We start from the raw sequence: 22,417 nt of genomic DNA on the forward strand, positions 1-22,417 counted from the left end.
AACCAAAAAAACAAAAAAACCCAGCATAGAATAAGCTCTATAATACTGCCTAAGTAACATAGTGTAAGAGCAGCTGACACACCATTCCACTTACAGAAAATAATGACAAAAATAGTGAGAAAAAACTGCCTAGAGGAACCGAACCATGAGCAACAATTAGCATTAGGGTGTGACGAGTTCCCCCCGGGTATTGCCTGGAAATGGGGTACCACTGAGCCCCTCGACCCACCAGCCTTGGCTCCCACTCATGCTGTAATGCTGTGACAAGCTGCAGACACACTCCCAGTCTCACACTTTCACGAGCACACAGGTAGGGACACATCCAGCTGTAATAACATGCAGACAGGCTTTCTGACCAGCCCCTGCATGGGAAGGCTATATAGATAGGGCACTTACCAGCTTCCCAGGCACACAACCCCTCCGGAGGGTAAACCAAAATTAAACTGTCTTGCACTGCACAGAGAAGTGTAAAGCGTAAGCTCATAAAATCTGCCCTCTCCCTCAGTGTGGAGAGAGATATGCAACAGTTTTCTGCCCCAAGTATGATTTCCACACACTGGTTTTAGACAAAACAAAAACAAGTTTATTAACTACAAAAGATAGATTTTAATTGATTATAAGGGATAGCAAACAGATCAAAGCAGATTACTTAACAAATAAACAAAAACGCAATCTAAGCTTAATATACTAAAGAGATTGGACATGAGTAGCAAATTCTTACCTTAAATGATGATTAGGGCTCTACCGAATTCAAGGCCATGAAGAACGTGTCACGGACCGAGAAATCTGGTCTCCCCCCGTGAAATCTGGTCTTTTGTGTGCTTTTACCCTATATTAAACAGATTTCATGGGGGAGACCAGCGTTTCTCAAATTGGGGGTCCAGACCCAAAAGAGTTATGGGGGGGAGTCGCAAGGTTATTTTAGGGGGGCTGTGGTATTGCCACCCTTACTTCTGCACTGCTGCCTTCAGAGCTGGGCGGCCAGAGAGTGGCAGCTGCTGACTGAGGGCCCAGCTCTACAGGCAACAGCGCAGAAGTAAGGGTGGTAATACCTGTGATGTTGCACTCTATATGATTTTATGAAAATATGTTAATAAGTGTGAATATAATGTAACTGGAATATGCTTCATGCAAAAGGTCTCTTGTAAGGTATCATTACAAAGCTTATAATCTACTGAGTGTGGTCATCCTATTTGTATGTATGTACCATTCTTTTATCTGCAACTAGAAGTGGAAAATATAACTCTGAGGGTCTATTGTAATTATGCAAAGTGTGGGCCATTAATGGTGGATTGGAATCTTGATGGCTCCCATTAACCAGGACAACTGACTGTAGATGGCTCTGTTTACTTGTAAGTCCTCCTGTATACCTGCGTGCTGGCATGTGGGTAATGAAGTCTTACAGTGACATGTGATCATGTCACCTGAACTGGAATTCATCTTTAACCTGGTGCTTTTCCATTTCGAAGGAGGGGTGGGAACCCAGAGAAGGACAAAGGATTCCCGTCTTGTGCAAAAGACATATAAGGGGGTAGAACAGAAAAGGGGGCTGCAGTCATGAGAAATCCCCTCGCTATCTGGAAGGTGGTAGCACAGGACGGAAAAGACTGGGATACCCTTCTACTGTATTTAGTGTTTGTATATCGGAAGTCCCCCAGGCGTCTACTGGTTTCTCTCCCGTTGAACTACTATACGGACGCCACCCATGTGGAATATTAGATTTTGCCAAGGAAGATTGGGAAGAACAACCCAACCCAGGAAAGAATGTCACTGAGCACATGACACAGATGAGAGAGCGAATAACTCGAGTAACCCCTATAGTACAAGAACATTTGGAAAAAGCACAAGAGGCCCAGCGGACATATTACAACCATCGGGCGAAAGTACGGAGACTTCAGCCCTGGCGTGACTGAGAGATGTGCCTGGTCATTTGGGGAGCTCCACCCCAGACAGACAACCCACAAGGGCAGGTGAAGATATCTTCTGAGTTAATTCCAGAACAACGAACAGAGGTCATTGATACAATCCAACGGAACCAGGACGTGTTCTGTACAGTTGGGCCGTACGACACTGGTCCAACATCATATTGTCACCAGTCCCGGAGTAAGGGTGATGATAAGACCATACGGAATACCGGAAGCTAAAAGGGAAGAAATTAGGACAGAAGTGAAGAAGATGCTGGAACTCAGGGTTATTGAAGAAGCCCACAGCCAGTGGTCCAGCCCTATCCTCCTAGTCCCCAAGCCTGACAGCACCCCGAGGTTTTGCAACGACTTCCGGAAGTTGAATGAAGTATCCCAATTAGATGCCTATCCAATACCATGCATTGACGAGCTACTTGATCAGTTAGGCAAGGCCCGATACCTAACCACTCTAGAACTGACCAAAGGATATTGGCAAATTCCCCTGGCCGAGAATGCCAAGGAAAAGACTGCCTTCTCTACACCTGATGGCCTGTTCCAATACACCGTCCTCCCTTTCGGACTCCATGGAGCCCCTGCAACATTCCAATGATTTACAGACAAATTGCTGCGACCCCATGCCAAGTATGCCGCCGCCTATCTAGACGATATAGTCATCCATAGCCCTGACTAGGAAATGCACCTTGGAAAAGTAGAAGTGGTGCTAGACACCCTGCGGGAGGCCGGCCTCACTGCCAACCCTCTCAAATGTGTCATAGGACTAGCTGAGGCCAGATACCTCAGGTATGTAGTAGGGAGAGGTTTGGTGAAACCCCAATGGAATAAAGTGGAGGCAATACAAGGTTGGCCTCAACCAGTCCACAAAAACAGGTCAGAGCATTTCTAGGGATAGTAGGATACTATCGGAGATTCATCCCTCATTTTGCCACAAGAGCAGGGCCATTGACGGATTTGATAAAGGCTCGAGGCCCTGAGATAGTAAAGTGGACTGATGTGGCAGAAGGAGCATTTGCAGATTTAAGGACAGCCCTTTGCTGCCATTCAATACTCATAGCCCCAGACTTCAAGAAGGAATTCATCCTACAAATAGATGCCTCGGAGGTAGGGCTAGGAGCCGTCCTTTCGCAGATGGTAGGGAGGAGGAACACCCAATCTTGTACCTCAGCCAGAAACTCCTCCCCAGGGAACAAAAGTATGCCTTCGTTGAAAAGGAATGTCTGGTGGTAAAATGGGCTATGGAGACTCTCCGCTACTACCTACTGGAGTTTACCCTCATGACAGACCATGCCCCACTCTAGTGGATGCACAGAAACAAGGAGAAGAACGCAAGAGTGACTAGGTGGTTCCTATTCCTGCAGCCCTTCCATTTCCGGGTACAGCATAGGGCTGGAAACCAACACGGCAATGCTGATGGCCTATCACGACAGCACTGCCTCTCGTGCCAAGTAGCCCAACCCCATGGTGTTGAGCGGGGGGTGGGATATATGATACAGCATGGCCAGAGGGCAGCAGGAGAGTGTTAGAAGGGAGCTTTATTCCCTATAGACAGAAGAAAGTTTAACAGATTAATTAAAGCACCCGAAGCCAATTAAAGCACCTGAAGTCAATTAGAGCACCTGAAGCCAGTCACCTGATAAAACCCCTCTGCTTCAATCAGAGAAGGGAAGGAGTTGAAGCAGAGTGGATTGGTGTTGGAGTAGAGAGCAGTTTGGAGAAGTGCTGCGGTGGGCTAAGAAGACCAAGACCCTAGGTAAAGGGACACCTGGTTTGTGCAGAGGGAGGGCAGGAAGCCCCACAAGCTGAAAGGCAGAAGAAGGAAGTAGCCCAGGGGAAGAAACCGCTAGTTCAAGCGGTTTACTGCTATCCCTAGGGCCCCTGGGCTGGGACCCAGAGTAGAGGGCGGGCCTGGGTCCCTCCCTCTCCACTCCCCTCCTCTAGGACACTAGTGGGGCAGTTAATACCCCAGTTCAGGGGCGAGAAACGAACCCTCCCCAAGAAGAGAAAGCGCGAGACCCATCAAAGTAGTGCTGGCAATTTGCCACACAATATATCTAGGAAGAATATGGGACATAGTGTCACATAGGGTTTATAAATAGATCTTTGTACAATTTTCAAAAGTGTCTAAGTAACTTTTCAAGATGAGACTTTGGTGCTTTTGAAAATTTTAAACACTTGTTACACACATTTAACTGCTTCTGTAAAGAAAAGCTGTGGACAATGGAAACTGCAATAGATGAGATATATTTGAATTTTAGTAAAGCTTTTGATAAATGTAGCTCAAAGTTAATTTGTCATATGCATTGAAAAATTGCTGGAAGTAACATAAATTGAAATGAAATGAAATAGCAACAAATGCTCAGGTATCATGGTGAAGGGCACAGTATAAGAACATAGATAAATAACAACATAACATTTCAGGTGGTAGGAGGTGTCAGTGGATGCATACAAAGACAAGGTTCCTTCCTAATTGCTTAAACTGGAAAATGGGAGGTAGGGAGAGGAAAGCACCGGTGCTTTCCCTGGGTAATAACCATCCTTTAAGCTGCCTGTCAGGACCTAGCGAAGTCACAGGTATGTATGTTAGCTGGCTCACCGAAGAATCCGAAATTTCCTTGAGCGTTTGGTCAGATCCAACAGCAAAGATGATTTTGGCATCAGGAGAGATGGCAACACCGCTGTAGCTGCAGGACTTGAGCACACACTCTGACTCCCTCTTACCCGTCAGCAAGCTCCACTCATACACTGCACCATCTGTGCCACAGGAAATCAACTTATTGTCATCTGCACTCCATATGACTGAGCGCACCTGGTAAGAGTGGAAACACACCAATCAGACCCACACTTGGTGACTCTATGAGCCCTGGAAGGGAGCTTGTCTTGTTAAATCTGACCATTTTATCTGGTGAACCCCTTCTAGACATGGTTCTGTTTATAGTAATCCCTGTTTTATATGGCACAGCCATGCTTCTAATATAGCTTTTGATCTTTTTAAACAACCAAATGTTTTGCAATTAAATTTGTCCTTTTTTTTTGTGTTTTTTTTTGCTTTATTATTTTTTTCTTTTGTTTTTGATTTTTGCTTGAGAAAATGTATAAGAATTACTTATAGAATTAATCACTCTGATAGAAAATGTTAAAATGCTAATCATATTAGTGAGCATAAGGGGAGTTCTGTAACATATCTCCAGGTTCTTTCACCTGTTACTCCACTACCATTACCAACTGTTACCCTTCAGAACAACCTGAGACTATTCAGATACATTATACAAATTCAGATACATTATACAGGTTTCAGAGTAACAGCCGTGTTAGTCTGTATTCGCAAAAAGAAAAGGAGTACTTGTGGCACCTTAGAGACTAACCAATTTATTTGAGCATGAGCTTTCGTGAGCTATTGAGCTCATGCTCAAATAAACTGGTTAGTCTCTAAGGTGCCACAAGTACTCCTTTTCATTATACAAGTTGGCTACCAGTGACTGAGCTCCTACCTAGTGAGAAGCAAGATATTTGCACTACAGCAGATATTACAGAAGATAATACAGAACATATTTGCACTACAGCAATGAACTACAGAAATATTAAAATAAATATAAAAAAGGGTTACTGACTTAACTGTTGTTCTTGCTCATGTCCATGCCGCATTAGGTGTGTGCGTGCTGTGGGCACTGTTGCTGGAGATGTTTCTCTCAGTGATATCCATTGGGCTGGCTTTAGCACCCTCTGGTGCAGCGTGCTCAGGTTGTGGTATAAGGGGTGTCACCGGCTATGCACCTTCTCAGTTCCTTCTTGTTGGTCCACTCTGACAGAGGGGCAGGAGGGTGGGTCGTGGAATGGACATGAGCAACACATCTCAAAGAGCAACAATTATGGTCAGTAACCATTTTTTTTTTTCGAGTGCTTGGTCATGTCCATTCCATATTAGGTGACTCACAAGTAGTACCTCAGGAGGTGGAATCAGAGTTCATGGACATGCTGATTCTAACACTGCTCTTCTGAACCTGGCGTCATCTCCGGCCTGTGGGATGATGGTGTAGTGGGATGCAAAGGTATGCACCAATGACCAAGTTGCTGCCCTGCAGTTGTTCTGGACTGGGACTTGTGCAAGGAATGCCTCTGAAGAGACCTTAGCTTTTGTGGAGTGAGCAGTTAGGATGGCCAGAGGCGGTTATCCCGGACAAGATCCTCTGGGATGATACTGGATGCCATTTAATCTTTTCTGCTACAAAGAGATATGTGAATTTGTGAAAGGGTTTAGTCCTTTTAATACAGAAGGTGCGGGCATGCCTCCAATGAGTGAAGCTGCTGCTCCTCAGAGTTTATGTGAGGCTTTGGGAAGAAGATTGTCAGGAAAATAGCCTGGTTGCTATGGAATTTTGAAACCATCTTTGGCAGGAAAGCTGGGTGGGGTGCAGCTGGATCTTGTCCTTGAAGAACACTGTGTACAGTGGTTCTGACATAAGGGCCCTGATTTCAGAAACCCTTCTGGCTGAGGTGATCATCACCAGGAATACAACTTTCCAAGAGAGGAGAATTAGAGGGCGCAATGCTAGGGGTTCAAAGGGACGGCACATGAACCTTGACAGACCCAGATTTAAGTCACATGGAAGGAGGCCCCGAGGATAGAGTTTCTCCAGTACCTTGAGAAACCAGACCACCATCTTGTGAGAGAACATTGACCTGCCATTCACCAGTGGGTGGAAGGCCAAGATTACTTCCAAGTGCACCTTGATGGATGCAAGGGCCAGACCTTGCTGCTTTAGATGGAGGAAGTAATGGCTATCAGCCAGGATGGGCAGGGATGGTGTCCCTAGCCTCCATTTGCCAGAAGCTGGGAATAGGCAACAGAGGATAGATCACTTGAGGATTACCTATTCTATTCATTCCCTCTGGGGCACCTGGCATTGGCCACTGTCGGAAGACAGTATACTGGGCTAGATGGACCTTTGGTCTGACCCAGTATGGCCATTCTTATGTTCTTAAGTAGTCCAAGACAACCTGAAGAGAAGATCAGATCGGAGAGAGACCTCTATGTCATGCCCAAATTGAGAAGCGTTTCCATTTGGCAAGGTAGGTAGCCCTAGTGGACGGCTTTCTACTACCTATCAAAATCTGGAGAACTTGCTCCTAACAGGCCTGCTCCTCCAGGTTCAGCCATGTAACATCCACACAGTTATGTGAAGGGAGGCAAGGTTTGGGTGAAGTAACCGCCATAGTCTTCTGAGATCAGGTCCAGACAGAGCAGAAGCAGGAGTGGAATTGCTATTGATAGATCCAGCAGCTTACCAAACTGGTGTTGACGTGGCCACGCTGAGGCTATGAGAATAACTCTCGCCTTGTCCTGCTTGATTTTCAGAAGGATGTTGTGAACCAGAGGGACTAGGGGAAAAGTGTAGAGCAGCAGCCCTGTCCATGGGAGCAGGAAGGCATAGGAGAGAGAGCCCAGGCTGTGCCCTCACAGTAAGAAAAACTGATGGGACTTTCTGTTCTGCTTGGTCACGAACAGGTCCACCTGGGGAGATCCCCAGGTTTGGAAGATGAACCTGATGATTTCTGGTGAAGGGACCACTTGTGGTGAGAGGAAAAGGACCTGCTGAGGTGATCCGCTCTGGGAAGATGTGAAGCCTCAAGGTGTACGGAGTGCTTAACGCAGAAATACCATAGACAGATGGCCTCCTGACACAGGGTAGAGGATCAAGCTCTTCCCTGCTTGTTGATATAGAACATACCCATGGTATTGTCTGTCAGGACTTGCATCACCTTGCCAGAGATCAGGGAAAGGAACACTTAGCAGGCTAAGCAGACAACACTGAGTTCTCTGATGTTTATGTGCAGGGAGAGTTCTATAGGCCAAGGTCTTCCTGCAGTAAGAAGAAGCAGCCATAATAGGAGAGCAGAAGCAATGAGTTAAGAAGCAGGGAGTCATGTTCCATCTAAACGGCATCAAAACCATATAATATTGGATTGTTAAGAAGCATTTCTGCCCTAATAGCACCAACAGCGACCAGACAGACAGACAAATCTTAAGATGTGCAAAGAGAAATTTGCAAGAAAACACTCTGTCCGGCAAAGCCACTTACCAGCAGTTTTGGTTGAAAAGAGACCATTGATTGCTTTTGTCTGTTTTTAATTTGAAATACTTCAGTTTGTTTCGCTATGCAGTAACTCCTCACTTAAGTCATCCCGGTTAACATTGTTACGTTGCTGATGAATTTATTAGAGAACATGATTCTTTAAAGTTGTGCAATGCTCCCTTAGAACCTTGTTTGGCAGCCGCCTGCTTTGTCCACTGCTTGCAGAAAGAGCAGCCAGTTGGAGCTCCCTGGTGGGGGCTTGGAACCAGGATGGGCTGGCAGCCCCCCCTCTCAACTCCCCTAGGTTAACTGGGCAGCAGCCACCTAGCAGGCTATCAATTGCTGGGCAGTTCAGGTGTCCCCTCCCCCACTGCCCTCTGCTGCTCCTGCCCTCTGCCTTGCAGCTGCTCTCGGGAGCCTCCTGCTTGCTGTGCGGGGGTCGGGATGCGGATGTCAGGGTGTCATGTCCCCCCCCCCCCGGCTCCTTTACCCCATTCCACAGAGCAGGGTGGGACACAAAGCTTGCTGGTAGCAGCTGCTGTCTCAACTTCCTGATCTACTTAAAAAGGCAAAAAGGAAAGGTTTCAGAGTAGCAGCCGTGTTAGTCTGTATTCGCAAAAAGACAAGGAGGACTTGTGGCACCTTAGACTAACCAATTTATTTGGGCATAAGCTTGCGTGAGCTACAGTTCACTTCATTGGATGCAGTGTACTTAGAGTGGGGTCAGTGCACTTAAAGGGGAAAAACGCATCTCTCTCTCTCTCACACACACACAGCGTGTGTCTCTGTCTCTCTCTGCCATGGTGTGTCTCCCACAATTTGTGCTGCCTTGTAGAGCATGAGGCTGCATTAACAACATGTTAATACTTGAGGGCTCAGCTGAGTGCTAGTTCATTTAGCAGTAAGGCATTCCCTGGGAAATATCCCACCCTTTTCCATCCACCCCAAACAAGCTTCACAATCAATCATCATTGCATCATTGTATACCATATTAAATTGTTTCCTAACCCCCCCATATTTACATTACTTCTTACGGGGAAATTCGATTCGCTTAACATCGTTTCACTCACAGTAGCATTTTCCAGGAATATAACTACAACATAATTACTTACTGAATGGGGGAGGCAACCTAGTGACAGATGATGCGGAAAAAGCTGAAATACTCAATGATTTTTTTTGCCTCAGTCTTCACAGACAAGCTCAGACTGCTGCACTGGGCAACACAGCATGGGGAGGAGGTGAGCAGCCCTCAGTGGTGAAAGAACAGGTTAAAGACTATTTAGAAAAGCTGGACATGCACAAGCCCATGGGTCCAGATCTAATGCATCCAAGCGTGCTGAGGGAGTCGGCTGATGTGATTGCAGAGCCATTGGCCATTATCTTTGAAAATTTGTGGCGACCAGGGGAGGTCCCTGACGATTGGAAAAACGCAAATATAGTGCTCATTTTAAAAAAGGGAAGAAAGAGAATCCGGGGAACTACAGACCACTCAGCCTCACTTCAGTCCCCAGCAAAATCATGGAGCAGGTCCTCAAGGAATCCATTTTGAATCACTTGGAGGAGAGAAAGGTGATCAGGAATGGTCAACATGGATTCACCAAGGGCAAGTCATGCCTGACCAACCTGATTGCCTTCTATGATGAGATAAGTGGCTCTGTGGATATGGGGAAAGCGGTGGATGTGATATATCTTGACTTTAGCAAAGCTTTTGATACAGTCTCCCACGGTATTCTTCCCAGCAAGTTAAAGAAGTATGGCTTGGACGAATGGACTATAAGGTGGACAGAAAGCTGGCTAGATTGTCGGGCTCAACAGGCAGTGATCAATGGCTCGATGCTTAGTTGGCAGCTGGTATCAAGCGGAGTGCCCCAGGGGTTGGTCCTGGGGCTGGTTTTGTTCAACATCTTTATTAATGATCTGGATGATGGGATGAATTGCATCCTCAGCAAATTCGCAGATGACACTAAACTTGGGGGAGAGGTAGATATGCGAAGGGTAGGGATGGGGACCAGAGTGACCTAGACAAATTGGAGGATTGGGCCAAAAGAAATCTGATGAGGTTCAACAAGGACAAGTGCAGAGTCCTGCACTTAGGACGGAAGAATCCCATGCACTGCTACAGACTAGGGACTGTGTGGCTAGGCAGCAGTTCTGCAGAAAAGGACCTAAGGGTTACAGTGGATGAGAAGCTAGATATGAGTCAACAGTGTGCCCTTGTTACCAAGAAGGCTAACCGCATTTTGGGCTGTATAAGTAGGAGCATTGCCAGCAGATCGAGGGATGTGATCATTCCCCTCTATTCGGCATTGGTGAGGCCTCATCTGGAGTACTGTCTGGTTTTGGGCCCTACAATACAAGAAGGATGTAGAAAAATTGGAAAGAGCCCAGCAGAGGGCAACAAAAATGATTAGGGGGCTGGAGGACATGACTTATGAGGAGAGGCTGAGGGAACTGGGATTATTTAGTCTGCAGAAGAGAAGAATGAGGGGGGATTTGATAGCTACTTTCAACTACCTGAAAGGGGGTTCCAAAGAGGATGGATCTAGACTATTCTCAGTGGTACCAGATGACAGAACAAGGAATTATGGTCTCAAGTTGCAGTGGGGGAGGTTTAGGTTGGATACTAGAAGGGTGGCGAAACACTTGAATGGATTACCTAGGGAAGTGGTGGAATCTCCTTCCTTAGAGGTTAAGGCCAGGCTTGACAAATGATTTAGTTGGGGATTGGTCCTGCTTTGAGCAGGGGGTTGGACTAGATGACCTCCTGAGGTCCCTTCCAACCCTGATATTCTATGATTCTATGAAGGTGATGGGTGATTACTAGCCATGTCAGGGGGCAGTAACTAACTATGTTAGAGGAGCAGTATGTAACTTGTTTGTATCAGGGTATAAAGATGTATCTCAGAGGGAGTGTCTTTGTCTAGCCTAGGGAAGAACAGAGTCTCATCTTTCACTGAGCTGGTCCATTGTTATGGGCATACATGTATTAGTGGTACGATAGTCTGCGGGATACTAGAACCATGCTTAATAGACAATAAACCTGGCCTTCGTACCCTAATGAATCTTGTAGTCATTGGGCAGTTCGCTCGAGGTCTGCTGTGCCAATTATCTGCACAGAGCTGGAACAGCACATAGGAAGAACACACACATGCAGCCAAACATCTAACCACAAGCCCACAGTAGGGTAAAGTTGTGGTGCCCTGGATTGTGCAGGTAACACTTGGACCATAAGCTGTTGAGGTGGGCTCCCCAACCCAGGTCTGATCATCCGAAACTAGAGACAATGATGGCTGTGGGGCCACAAAGGGTACCCCCATCATTACCAACCTTGGGTCCTTCCACCAGTCCAGGGAAGTGTGGACCAGGGGTGGAATGGTGAGCACTGAATCTAAGTGGTGTCTGTTCATGGAACACACTCATGCTAGCCACATCTGGAGAGGCCTGAGATGCAGCCTTGCATGCCAAACCACATAAATGCATGCAGCCATGTGCCCCAGTAGCTTGAGGCAAACTTGGGCTGTCGTAATTGGGTGGATCATGACTTTGGATACTAGATCCGACATAGTCTGAAATCAGGTCTCTGGAAGGAAGGCTCTGGCCTGGGTTGACTCGAGCAGTGCCCCCAATAAATTCTATTCTCTGAACTGGGACAAGAGTTGACTTCTGCTCATTCATCAACAGGCTCAGCAACCGGAAGGTGGCTTGGACCATGCTAATGCTATTCCATACGTGAGCTTCTAACTGCCCCTTGATCAGCCAGTTGTCAAGGAATGGGTAGACCTGAACACCTCGCCATCTGAGGAAGGCCGCTACTACTGCCATGAACTTTGTGAAAACCCAGGCGACTGCAGACAGGTTGAATGGGAGAGCAGTGAATTGGTAGTGGCATTGGTTTACAATGAATCTGAGAAATCTTCTGTGGCCACAGATGATAGAAATGTGAAAGTAGGCATCCTTTAAGTCGAAGGAAGAATATGAGTGCCCTGGATCCAGGAAGGGAATGATGAAAGCCAGGGAGACTACGAGGAACCTCAATTTCTTGAAATATCTGTTGCGGCGACCCAGGTCCAGAATGGGCCGAAGGCCCCTTTTGGCCTTTAGGATTAGGAAATATTGGGAGTAAGCCCCCTTCCCCCTCAAATTTTGAGGAACCTCCTCCACCGCCCCCCTCTGTAAGAGGAACTGCACCTCCTGGGTGACGAGTTGCTCATGATAAGGGTCCATGCAGAGGGACAGAGATTGGGGTGGGAGGGAGGGGTGGATGAAAACTGAAAGGTATAGACGATTGTCACTGTTCTGAACACCTAATGATCTGATATTATGCAGGACCACACTGAGCTGAAGTGGGACAAATGGTCCAAAAATAAAGGGGAGGCAGGATCTGAAGTGAGAACTGCTCTAGGCCCCTTGGGTGCACCTTCAAAAGGGCTGCTTGGGCCCACTGGAGTACCTATGTAACCCCAGCTGGGAGGTTGAGGTGGAGGGGAGCAGTTGATGCCACTTGTAACCTCTCCCTTTCCTTTTATAGGACTCCTGTCTCATAGGTGGAGCCGAGAAACGTGGCAGCTGTTGGGGCCTGAAGTGCTTACAGGAAACCAACGGAGCGTAAAGGCCCAGTGACCTGAGGGTGGCCCTTGAGTTCTTCAGGCCATGGAGTGTTATGTCTGTCTGCTCCAAAAATAATGAGGAACCTTCAAAAAGGAGGTCCTGGATGGATTGTTTAGACCTCATGAGGAAGTTCCAAGAACTGGAGCCAAGAGCATCATTTCATGGTGACAGCAGAGGCCATTGTCCTGGCTGCTGTGTTGGCTATATCTATAGCCACCTTGAGAGATGTCCTGGCCACATTCTTACCGTCCTCCAAAATGGCAGAGAACTCCTGCTTTGAGTCCTGAGGCAGAGAGTGTTTAAACTTGGCTAAGGAGTCTCACAGATTGTAGTTGTATCTCCCCACTAAGGCTTGCTAGTTAGATATACAGCTGCAGGCTACCCATTGAATAAGCTTTTCCCCCCGAACAGGTCCAGTTTTTTCATATCCTTTTGTTTCGGGGCAGCGCTCATCTGGCCCTTCCTGTCCCTCTCATTGGCTGTCAACACACCAAGGGACCCTGGTGGGGGGTGGGAGTATAGGTACTTGTACCCACTTGCTGGCATATAATATTTCTTTTCTGCCTTCTTTGAGGTGTGGGGTAGAAAAGACTGGGTTTACCACAGGGCCTTAACTAGACCCATTACAGCCTTGTTAATGGGTAAGGCCACTTTGGAGAGAGCTGCTGCAGCCAGAATGTCAATAAGGCTGTGGGATGATTCCTAAAAATCCTCAGTCTCCAGCCTCAGGGTAGCTGCTATCTGCTTCAGAAGGTCCTGATGGGCCCTGAAGTCATCCTGCGGAAATGAGTTACTTGGCCTCAAGACAGCCTCATCTCGGAGGAGGAGGATGCTTGCACCAGAGGACGGACTCTTTCCTCTTCCTCAATGACATCCATGGTAGCCACATCTTGAACGTTGGAACCAGAGTCGGGGTCCGGTGCCAACAAGGAAGGGGCGGTAGCCCACTCTCAGAAACCAACAGGTATGATTGATAGCAGGGAGGACTCGGTACCAGGGGAAACCTCCCAGGGTTCCAGTATGGCCACTGCATAGGCTACTGACCCATTGGCTAAGTGCTGGGGGCGGGACCCGCACCGAGATCTGGCAGCACATAGACTGGGATCTACAGGAGGATCCTGGGAACTACAGGCCAGTCAGCCTCACCTCAGTCCCCAGGAAAATCATGGAGCAGGTCCTCAAAGAATCAATCCTGAAGCACTTACATGAGAGGAAAGTGATCAGGAACAGTCAGCATGGATTCACCAAGGGAAGGTCATGCCTGACTAATCTAATCGCCTTCTATGATGAGATTACTGGTTCTGTGGATGAAGGGAAAGCAGTGGATGTATTGTTTCTTGACTTTAGCAAAGCTTTTGACAGGGTCTCCCACAGTATTCTTGTCAGCAAGTTAAAGAAGTATGGGCTGGATGAATGCACTATAAGGTGGGTAGAAAGTTGGCTAGATTGTCGGGCTCAATGGGTAGTGATTAATGGCTCCATTTCTAGTTGGCAGCTGGTGTCAAGTGGAGTACCCCAGGGGTCGGTCCTGGGGCCGGTTTTGTTCAATATCTTCATAAATGATCTGGAGGATGGTGTGGATTGCACTCTCAGCAAATTTGCGGATGATACGAAACTGGGAGGAGAGGTAGATACGCTGGAGGGCAGCGATAGGATACAGAGGGCCCTAGACAAATTGGAGGATTGGGCCAAAAGAAATCTGATGAGGTTCAATAAGGATAAGTGCAGGGTCCTGCACTTAGGACGGAAGAATCCAATGCACAGCTACAGACTAGGGACCGAATGGCTAGGCAGCAGTTCTGCGGAAAAGGACCTAGGAGTGACAGTGGATGAGAAGCTGGATATGAGTCAGCAGTGTGCCCTTGTTGCCAAGAAGGCCAATGGCATTTTGGGATGTATAAGTAGGGGCATAGCGAGCAGATCGAGGGACGTGATTGTCCCCCTCTATTCGACATTGGTGAGGCCTTATCTGTGTCCAGTTTTGGGCCCCACACTACAAGAAGGATGTGGATAAATTGGAGAGAGTCCAGCGAAGGGCAACAAAAATGATTAGCGGGCTGGAACACATGACTTATGAGGAGAGGCTGAGGGAACTGGGATTGTTTAGTCTGCAGAAGAGAAGAATGAGGGGGGATTTGATAGCTGCTTTCAACTTCCCGAGAGGTGGTTCCAGAGAGGATGGTTCTAGACTATTCTCAGTGGTAGAAGAGGACAGGACAAGGAGTAATGGTCTCAAGTTGCAGTGGGGGAGGTTTAGGTTGGATATTAGGAAAAACTTTTTCACTAGGAGGGTGGTGAAACACTGGAATGCGTTACCTAGGGAGGTGGTAGAATCTCCTTCCTTAGAAGTTTTTAAGGTCAGGCTTGACAAAGCCCTGGCTGGGATGATTTAATTGGGGATTGGTCCTGCTTTGAGCAGGGGGTTGGACTAGATGACCTCCTGAGGTCCCTTCCAACCCTGATATTCTATGTTTCTGTGGGTACTGGTGATGGCCCTGAGGCTCAACATAGGGTTCCCTTAGCCTCAGAAGAAGAGTTCTCCTTCGGTCACCACGGTGGAGTGGTACCCCTCTCTGTCTCCATTCAGTGCTGGGGGTCTGGGGACCATCAGCCGACTGGAGATGATAACGACAATGGTATCAGGGTCAGCTTGCCCCTAGAAGGTCCTGGGAGGCCTGGTGCTGGAAAGGAGCTCGAAACTCCATGCTACTTCCTGCTCATAGACATCAGAGCCAGCAGCTGTCCCATTGGAGTTGGGAGAGAAAGTAAGTTCCTGGCCACTGCAAAGGCCTCTGCGGTCAATGGAACTGTCAGACTGCTGGTGCCACGGTGGCTTCTGGGTGTTGGCGGTGGGTCCGGCACCAGACAGTGTTCTGGGCAGATTTGACGATGCCACAATGTGAGCTGCACTCCGCTGCCTTCCCCATGCTCGTCCTTCTTCTGCACTGGTGAGTGCCCTCTGTTGGTGCACTGCTTTTTGTGCTTCTTCTTCAGCACTGGAGATGGTAAACAGTGCCAGGAAGAGTGTGGTACTGAAGAAGTGCTTCACACCAAGGCCAAAGTGCTTGTTGCAGAATTGGAGTGGCTTGGCTCTGAGGCTGGTCTTAGAGTGGCTTCCATTAGCATAGCTTTCAGTCTTATTTCTCTAACCCTTTTTTGTGCGGGAACTAAAGTCCCGACAAATGTGGCACATGTCCCTCACGTGAGTTTCTCACAAGCACTTCAAGTGGCTGGAGTGCAGGTTGCTCACCGGCATAGGTTTTCCGCAGAAGGCACAATGTTTGAGGCCTGGGGACCGGGGCATGCCCAGCTGCTGGGGTGAAAAAAGTCCCCCAAAGATAGGGACTACCTAGTCACACTAACGCTAACTACAATATCTATATACACTAAAACTATACTTAAAACTAATAAACTATGAATCAGAATCCAAAAACCACTGGGAAGAAGCTTTGAAGTAAGAGGGGTTGTTCCAGCAACTGTCACAGACAGTAAAAAGGAACTGAGAGGGTGAGGGGCTGGTGGTGCCCCTTATACCGGCCCATAAGCACGCAGCACCAGAGGTGCTAGAGCCAGCCTGACGGATACCACTGAGGGAAAAAACTCTGGCAGTGGTGCACACACACCTAACATGGCATGGACAAGAAGAACCAATCTTTTAATTAAATTTTTGTAAAATATCTATATTTTCCAGGTCATTAATAAATATTAAGCACTGGCTGTAGAACAGAACCTTGTGGCACCTGCTGCCAGGTTTCTGCCATGATGAAAATTTACCATTTATTTCTCTGTATCTCTGCTTTCTGACTGTTAGCCAATCTCTGATCCATTACAGTTCTTTACCTCTCCCCCATGAATATTAAGTTTCCTTAATAGTCCCTGTGACAGACTTCGATACAGGCTTTTTGAAACTTATAATAAATTATATCTACCAGTTCTCCTTTAGCCACTACTGTGGTAGGCATTGCCCACTGACCTTTCCATTGTGTCCTTTCAGATTATTAACATTCTCAAAGCTGGTGGTGGAGTAAATATGAATCACATTTCCATTAACTGCAGCGAAAAGATGACCTCCATTACTGAAGGTGCACTGGAGAGAGAGAGTGAGAAAGCACACACAACTATTACAGAATGTATGATGGAAACGCAGGAAGAAACCCACAACACCCAGTCTCTTACTGAAGTTGCAATACAGTCACCAGTGTTTGAAGGTCATGCAAGAAGAAACCTCCATGTATGGACATCATTTTTATGATGCTCCCTCATCTCCTAGGACCCTCTTCTTAGCTACCCCATGGGTCTGATGCCCCTTTCTCCTGCAAATTCCACTTCCACACTGCTTCTCACCTCTCTGGTGACTCCCAGGTCCCAAGCCCCCATTATGCCCTTTTTCACTCAGGATTCCCTCCTCAGATTCTCATATCTCAGCATTCATACTATTGTTCTCCTCTCCCAACTCAACTCCCACATTGTTCCTCACCATGTCAGTCACTCCACTTCCCAAGCTCCCCTGATCCCAGCTTCTGCATTGCTCCTCACCTCTCTGCACCCTCTCACAGTGAAGTCCTTAAAAGTACGGATGTCATCAATTAGCAGGTTCATAAGCCGTAGTTTGTCAGAAAATCCAGCCAAAACGTAAAGGCCAGTGGGATGAAGAGAAACTGCATATGCTTCTTCCTGGTACTCCTTATATAAGTCCAAAGTGCTGCAAGAATCACCACAGTCAGTAACAATGCCCAAGTCACACACTTACAAATAGTCAGACAGATGTCTAGCCCTGCACTGAAAATTGCTGCAAGACCCCTTGTAGAGATTCAGGGTGCTGCGAAACAATCAGCCATGTCAGTGTCACACAGGTGATACAGTCAGTGAACAGGAATTTGGGCACCTGAGACCCTCTTGTCTATGGGGAAAGGTGAGGCAGAGCTGGTCAGACTAGTACATTTATAAGTAATTTATAATAGGGATGACCCCTTCTGGTGCTCATGCAGTCATTGGTGTTCTGCTAATATTTTTTAAACAAGGGATCTCACAAAAATTTACTTTTCTGCCTCTGAAAAGTTTCATTAAATTACTTGAAAAAAATAAGTTAAAAGAACATTTTAAGGTTGCAAATCAAGCAATGAAAAGCCAGAATTGAGATTGCCTGTCCAACCTTAATTTCGCCCTCTTGTGCGTACACGTTATGGTAAAGTCTTTAATTACATTATCACATACTATTTTTTCCATAGGAAACCTGCCTCATTCAGTGCACAGAATGGATGGCACTCACTTAATGAGCAGTTATTCAATATTTGTTTTCTCCTTGATCAATATGTGCCCCATTCCTTATTTTACTGCACAGTACTCAAACTTTGGTCTGAAGACAGAATTACTGATTTCCTCACTAATTTTTCTATGATGCTCATTATTATAGTATCTGAGTGCTTCATAAACATTAATCTATGTTCACAAGCCCCTACATTAGATGAGTGGGTATTATCCTCATTTTACAGATGGGGAACTGAGACACAGAGAGATTATGGTGAAAAGTATTCACTAATTTGAGACGTAAGTACACAAGAATGGCATACTGGATCAGATTAATGGTCCATCTAGCCCAGTATCTCATCTACTGACAATTGCCAGCCCCAGATACTTCAGAAAAAGTGAACAGAACAAGGCAATTTATCAAGTGATCCATCCCCTGCTATCCGGTCCCAGCATCTGGCTGTCAGAAGTTTAGGGAAACTCAAAGCATGGGGCTGCATCCCTGACCGTTGCAGCTGAAGCCCATTGACGGACTTGTCCTCCTTGAACTTATCCAATTCTTTTTTGAACCCTGTTATAATTTTGGCCTTCACAACGTTCCCTGGCAATGAGATCCACAAATTGACTGTGTGTTGTGTGAAGAAGTGTTTCCTTATGCTTGTTTTAAACCTGCTACCTGTTAATTTCATCAAGTGACCCCTGGTTTTGTGTTATGTGAAGGGGCAAATAACAACACTTCCCTATTCACTTTCTCCACACCAGTCAAGTTTTTATAGACTTCTATCATATCCCCCTTTAGTCATCTTTTTTCTAAAATGAACAGTCCCAGTCTTTTTAATCTCTCCTCATATGGAAGCTGTTCCATACTCCTAATAATTTTTGTTGTCCTTCCCTGTACCTTTTTCAATTCTAATTTATCTTTTTTGAGATGGGGCAACTAGAACTACACACAGTATTCAAGTTGTGGATGTACCAGGGATTTATATAGAAGCTGTCATAAATATAAAGGGAAGGATAACCACCTTTCTGTATACAGTGCTATAAAATCCCTCCTGGCCAGAGGCAACATCATGTTACCTGTAAAGGGTTAAGAAGCTCAGCTAACGGGGCTGGCACCTGACCCAAAGGACCAATAAGGGGACAAGATACTTTCAAATCTTGGGGGTGGGAGGCTTTTGTTTGTGCTCTTTGTCTACGTGGTTGTTCTCTCTTGGGACTGAGAGAGGCCAGACAGAAATCCATTTTCTCCAACCCATCCTAATCCAAGTCTCCAACATTGCAACCAGTATAGGTAAACCAGGCAAGGCGGATTAGTTTATCTTTTGTTTTACGTGAATTTTCCCTGTGTTAAGAGTGCGGTTTATTCCTGTTTTCTGTAACTTGAAGGGTTTTGCCCAGAGGGGGATCCCTCTGTGTTTTGCATCTGAATACCCTGTAAAGTATTTTCCATCCTGATTTTACAGAGATGATTTTTACCTTTCTTTGTTTTAATAAAATCCTTCTTTTAAGAAGCTGACTGATTTTTCCATTGTTCCAAGATCCAGGGGTTTGGATCTTTGATGATTTTGTACCCAATTGGTTAGGATATTATTCTCAAGCCTCCCCAGAAAGGGGGTGTGTAGGGCTTGGTGGGATATTTTGGTGGGGGGGGAAGATGTCTCCAAGTGGTCTCTTTCCCTGTTCTTTGCTTAAAATGCTTGGTGGTGGCAGCATACTGTTCAAGGACAAGGCAAAGTTTGTACCTTGGGGAAGTTTTTAACCTAAGCTGGTAAGAATAAGCTTAGGGGGTCTTTCATGTGGGTCCCCACATCTGTACTTTAGAGTTCAGAGTGGGGAAGGAACCTTGACAGAGGCATTATATTTTCTGTTTCATTATCTATTTCTTTCCTAATGGTTCCTAACATTCTGTTAACTTCTGCCCATTATCCCCAAGTTTGACTTCTTCTGTGTCTGTCCCAGTCCTGTCTCTATCCCACTGTTGGCTCCTCTATCATCCCACTCTCCTCATCTAGCCAGTCCCAGTCTCCACTCCTAAGGCTTCAGATCCCAGTTCAAGTCCTCTTCTTGGTAGCCCGTCCCAGTCCTCCACCCTATCCCATCTGGTTCCTTGTTCCCCAGTTTCCTTGCCCAGTCAACCCCAGTTCTCTCCCCACCACCACCACCACCATCTGTCTCTCTCCCCACCCAGCTCCAGCCTCTCCCTCTACCCCCACAACATTCCCTGTCCCCTCTGGCTCCCAGGCTTCCCATCCAGTCTCAGTGTCCTCACTTCCCCTACCTACTTTTCTCAGTCTCTTTGCCCAGACAAAAAACGGTTACTTACCTTCTAACTTGTTTTTCGAGATGTTTTGCTAATGTCCATTTCAATTAGGTGGGTGTGCGCTGCGTGCACAGCAGTCAGAAAGTTTTTCCCTTAACAGTATTCATCAGGTCAGCTCAGGTGCGCCTTGGGGTCGTGCCTTTATGGCGCCCTGCCGACCCACTACCCCTTCAGTTCCCTCTTGCTGGCTGCTCCGACAGAGGCATAGGAGGGTGGGTATTGGAATGGACATGAACACAACACATCTCGAAGAACAGTAGTTATGAGAAGGTAAGTAACTGATTTTTCTTCGAGTGCTTGTTCATGTAAATTCCAATTAGGTGATTACCAAGCCCAAGTTTTGGAGGCGAGGTTGGAGCTCAAAGGTTCCCTGACTGTAGCACTGTTCTACCAAAGGCTGCATCATCTCTGGCCTGCTGGGCAATAGCGTAATGCGAGGTAAAGGTATGTACTGATGACCATGTCGTAGCTCTGCAGATTTCCTGCATCGACATATGGGCCAGGAACGCCGCTGATGATACCTGCACCCTCGTGGAGTGCACTGTAAGCGAAGTGGCAGATACCTTCGCCAGGTCGTAGCATGCCTGGATGCAGGACGTGATCCAATGAGATCCTTTGGGAAGAGACTGGAAGCCCCTTCATTCTGTCTGTTACTGCAACAAACAGCTGAATGGATTTCCAGAACGGTTTTGTTCATCGATGTAGAAGGCTAACGCCTGGCGAACATCCAACGAGTGAAGTTTTTGCTCCCTGGTGCTTGAGTGTGGCTTAGGATGGAAAACTGGGAGAAAGATGTCCTGGTTAATGTGGAACTGGGAGACAACCTTAGGGAGGAAAGCTGGAAGAGGTCTGAGCTGAACCTTGTTCCAAAAGAACACATTATGGAGGCTCAGAAGTTAGTGCCTTGAGCTCCGACACTCCCCTGGCCGATGTTATTGCTACCAGGAATGCTACCTTGTGAAACAGCAAGGAACATGTCGCCAGCGGTTCAAAGGGCGGCTCCATCAGGCTGGAAAGGACCATGTTATGGTTCCAAGCTGGAACCGGCTGTTGTATGTGAGGGTAGAGTCTGTCGAGACCCTTTAGCAAATGACTCACCATCAGGTTGGCAATGACTCACTGTCCCTGCATGCCTGGATGGAAGGCCAAGATAGTGGCCAGGTGGACCTTTACTGATGACAGGGTAAGCCCTTGCTGTTTGAGGTGGAGAAGGTAATTCAATATGACAGGTATGGATTCTAGAGTTGGAGACGGAAGGTATTGAGAAGACCAAATTGAGAATCTCTTCCATTTGACCAGGTAGGTAGCCCTAGTGGAAGGTTTCCTACTACCAAGGAGGACTTGTCTGACTGGGTCCAAACAGGCGAGCTCCATCAGATTCAGCCACAGAGCTTCCATACCATGAGGTGCAGCAATTCGAGGTTTGGGTGCTGGAGATGGCTGTGATCCTGAGTTATCAAGTCTAGGAAGAACAATAAGATGATTGGGGCTTCCACGGACATTTCCAGAAGAGAGGTGTACCAGTGCTGATGGGGCCAGGCTGGCGCTATCTATATCATCGAGGCCTCATCCTTCCAAACCTTGAGGAGCACTTTGTGAACAAGAGCTTTGGGAGGAAACGAGTACAAGAGGTGTCCCTTCCAGGGAAGGAGGAACGTGTCGCTGATGGAGCCTGGGCTCTGATTCAGCAAGGAGAAAAACTGCTGGCACTTCCTGTTGCGTCGCGTGGAGAACAAGTCTATCTGGGGAAACCCCAACTGTTGGAAGATAGTGTTTGAGACATCCAGGCATAGGGACAGCTTGTGGCCATGAAAGGATCTGCTGAGATAATCAACCAACTTGTTCTGTACTCCAGGGAGGTACGATCCCTCCAGGTGTATCAAGTGAGCTATGCAAAAGTCCCACAGTCTGTCGGCTTCCTGGCACATGAGAGAGCAGTGTGAATGCCCTTGTCTGTTTATATAAAACATAGCAGTTGTATTGTCCATCATGACCAATATACACTTTCCTTTTATATGAACTTGGAATGTTTGGCATGCTAGGTGGACTGCTCTCAGATCCCTGACATTGATGTGAAGGGAGAGCTCCACCTGAGACCAGAGGCCCTGTGTCCTGAGGTCTCCCAAGTGTGCACCCCTCCCCAACGCTGATGTGTCCGTCACTAGTGAGAGGGCTGGCTGTGGTCTGGCGAAGGGAACCCCTGCACACACCGCCTGTGGGTTGAGCGATCACAGGAGGGAGTTGAGGTC

General features: G+C 47.0%; 1 protein-coding gene across 10 annotated transcripts in view; it reads right to left on the reverse strand.

The window, feature by feature from the left end:
* Positions 1 to 22,417, reverse strand: part of CFAP57 (cilia and flagella associated protein 57) — a 184,810-nt gene that overhangs the window by 81,770 nt on the left and 80,623 nt on the right. For all 10 annotated transcript variants that reach the window (XR_007358069.2, XR_007358070.2, XM_048861528.2 and 7 more), the window contains 3 exons: positions 17,138 to 17,303; positions 16,575 to 16,688; positions 4,516 to 4,728 (listed from right to left, as the gene is read on the reverse strand). Coding sequence is in view for 8 of the 10 variants with exons in the window: in XM_048861528.2 (XP_048717485.1) it covers positions 4,516 to 4,728; positions 16,575 to 16,688; positions 17,138 to 17,303 (493 nt within the window). In the remaining 2 variants the exon portion in view is untranslated. The remainder of the gene's footprint in view (positions 1 to 4,515; positions 4,729 to 16,574; positions 16,689 to 17,137; positions 17,304 to 22,417) is intronic.

Source organism: Caretta caretta, chromosome 8 (genome assembly GCF_965140235.1).
Source record: "Caretta caretta isolate rCarCar2 chromosome 8, rCarCar1.hap1, whole genome shotgun sequence".
NCBI classification, from domain to species: domain Eukaryota; kingdom Metazoa; phylum Chordata; order Testudines; family Cheloniidae; genus Caretta; species Caretta caretta.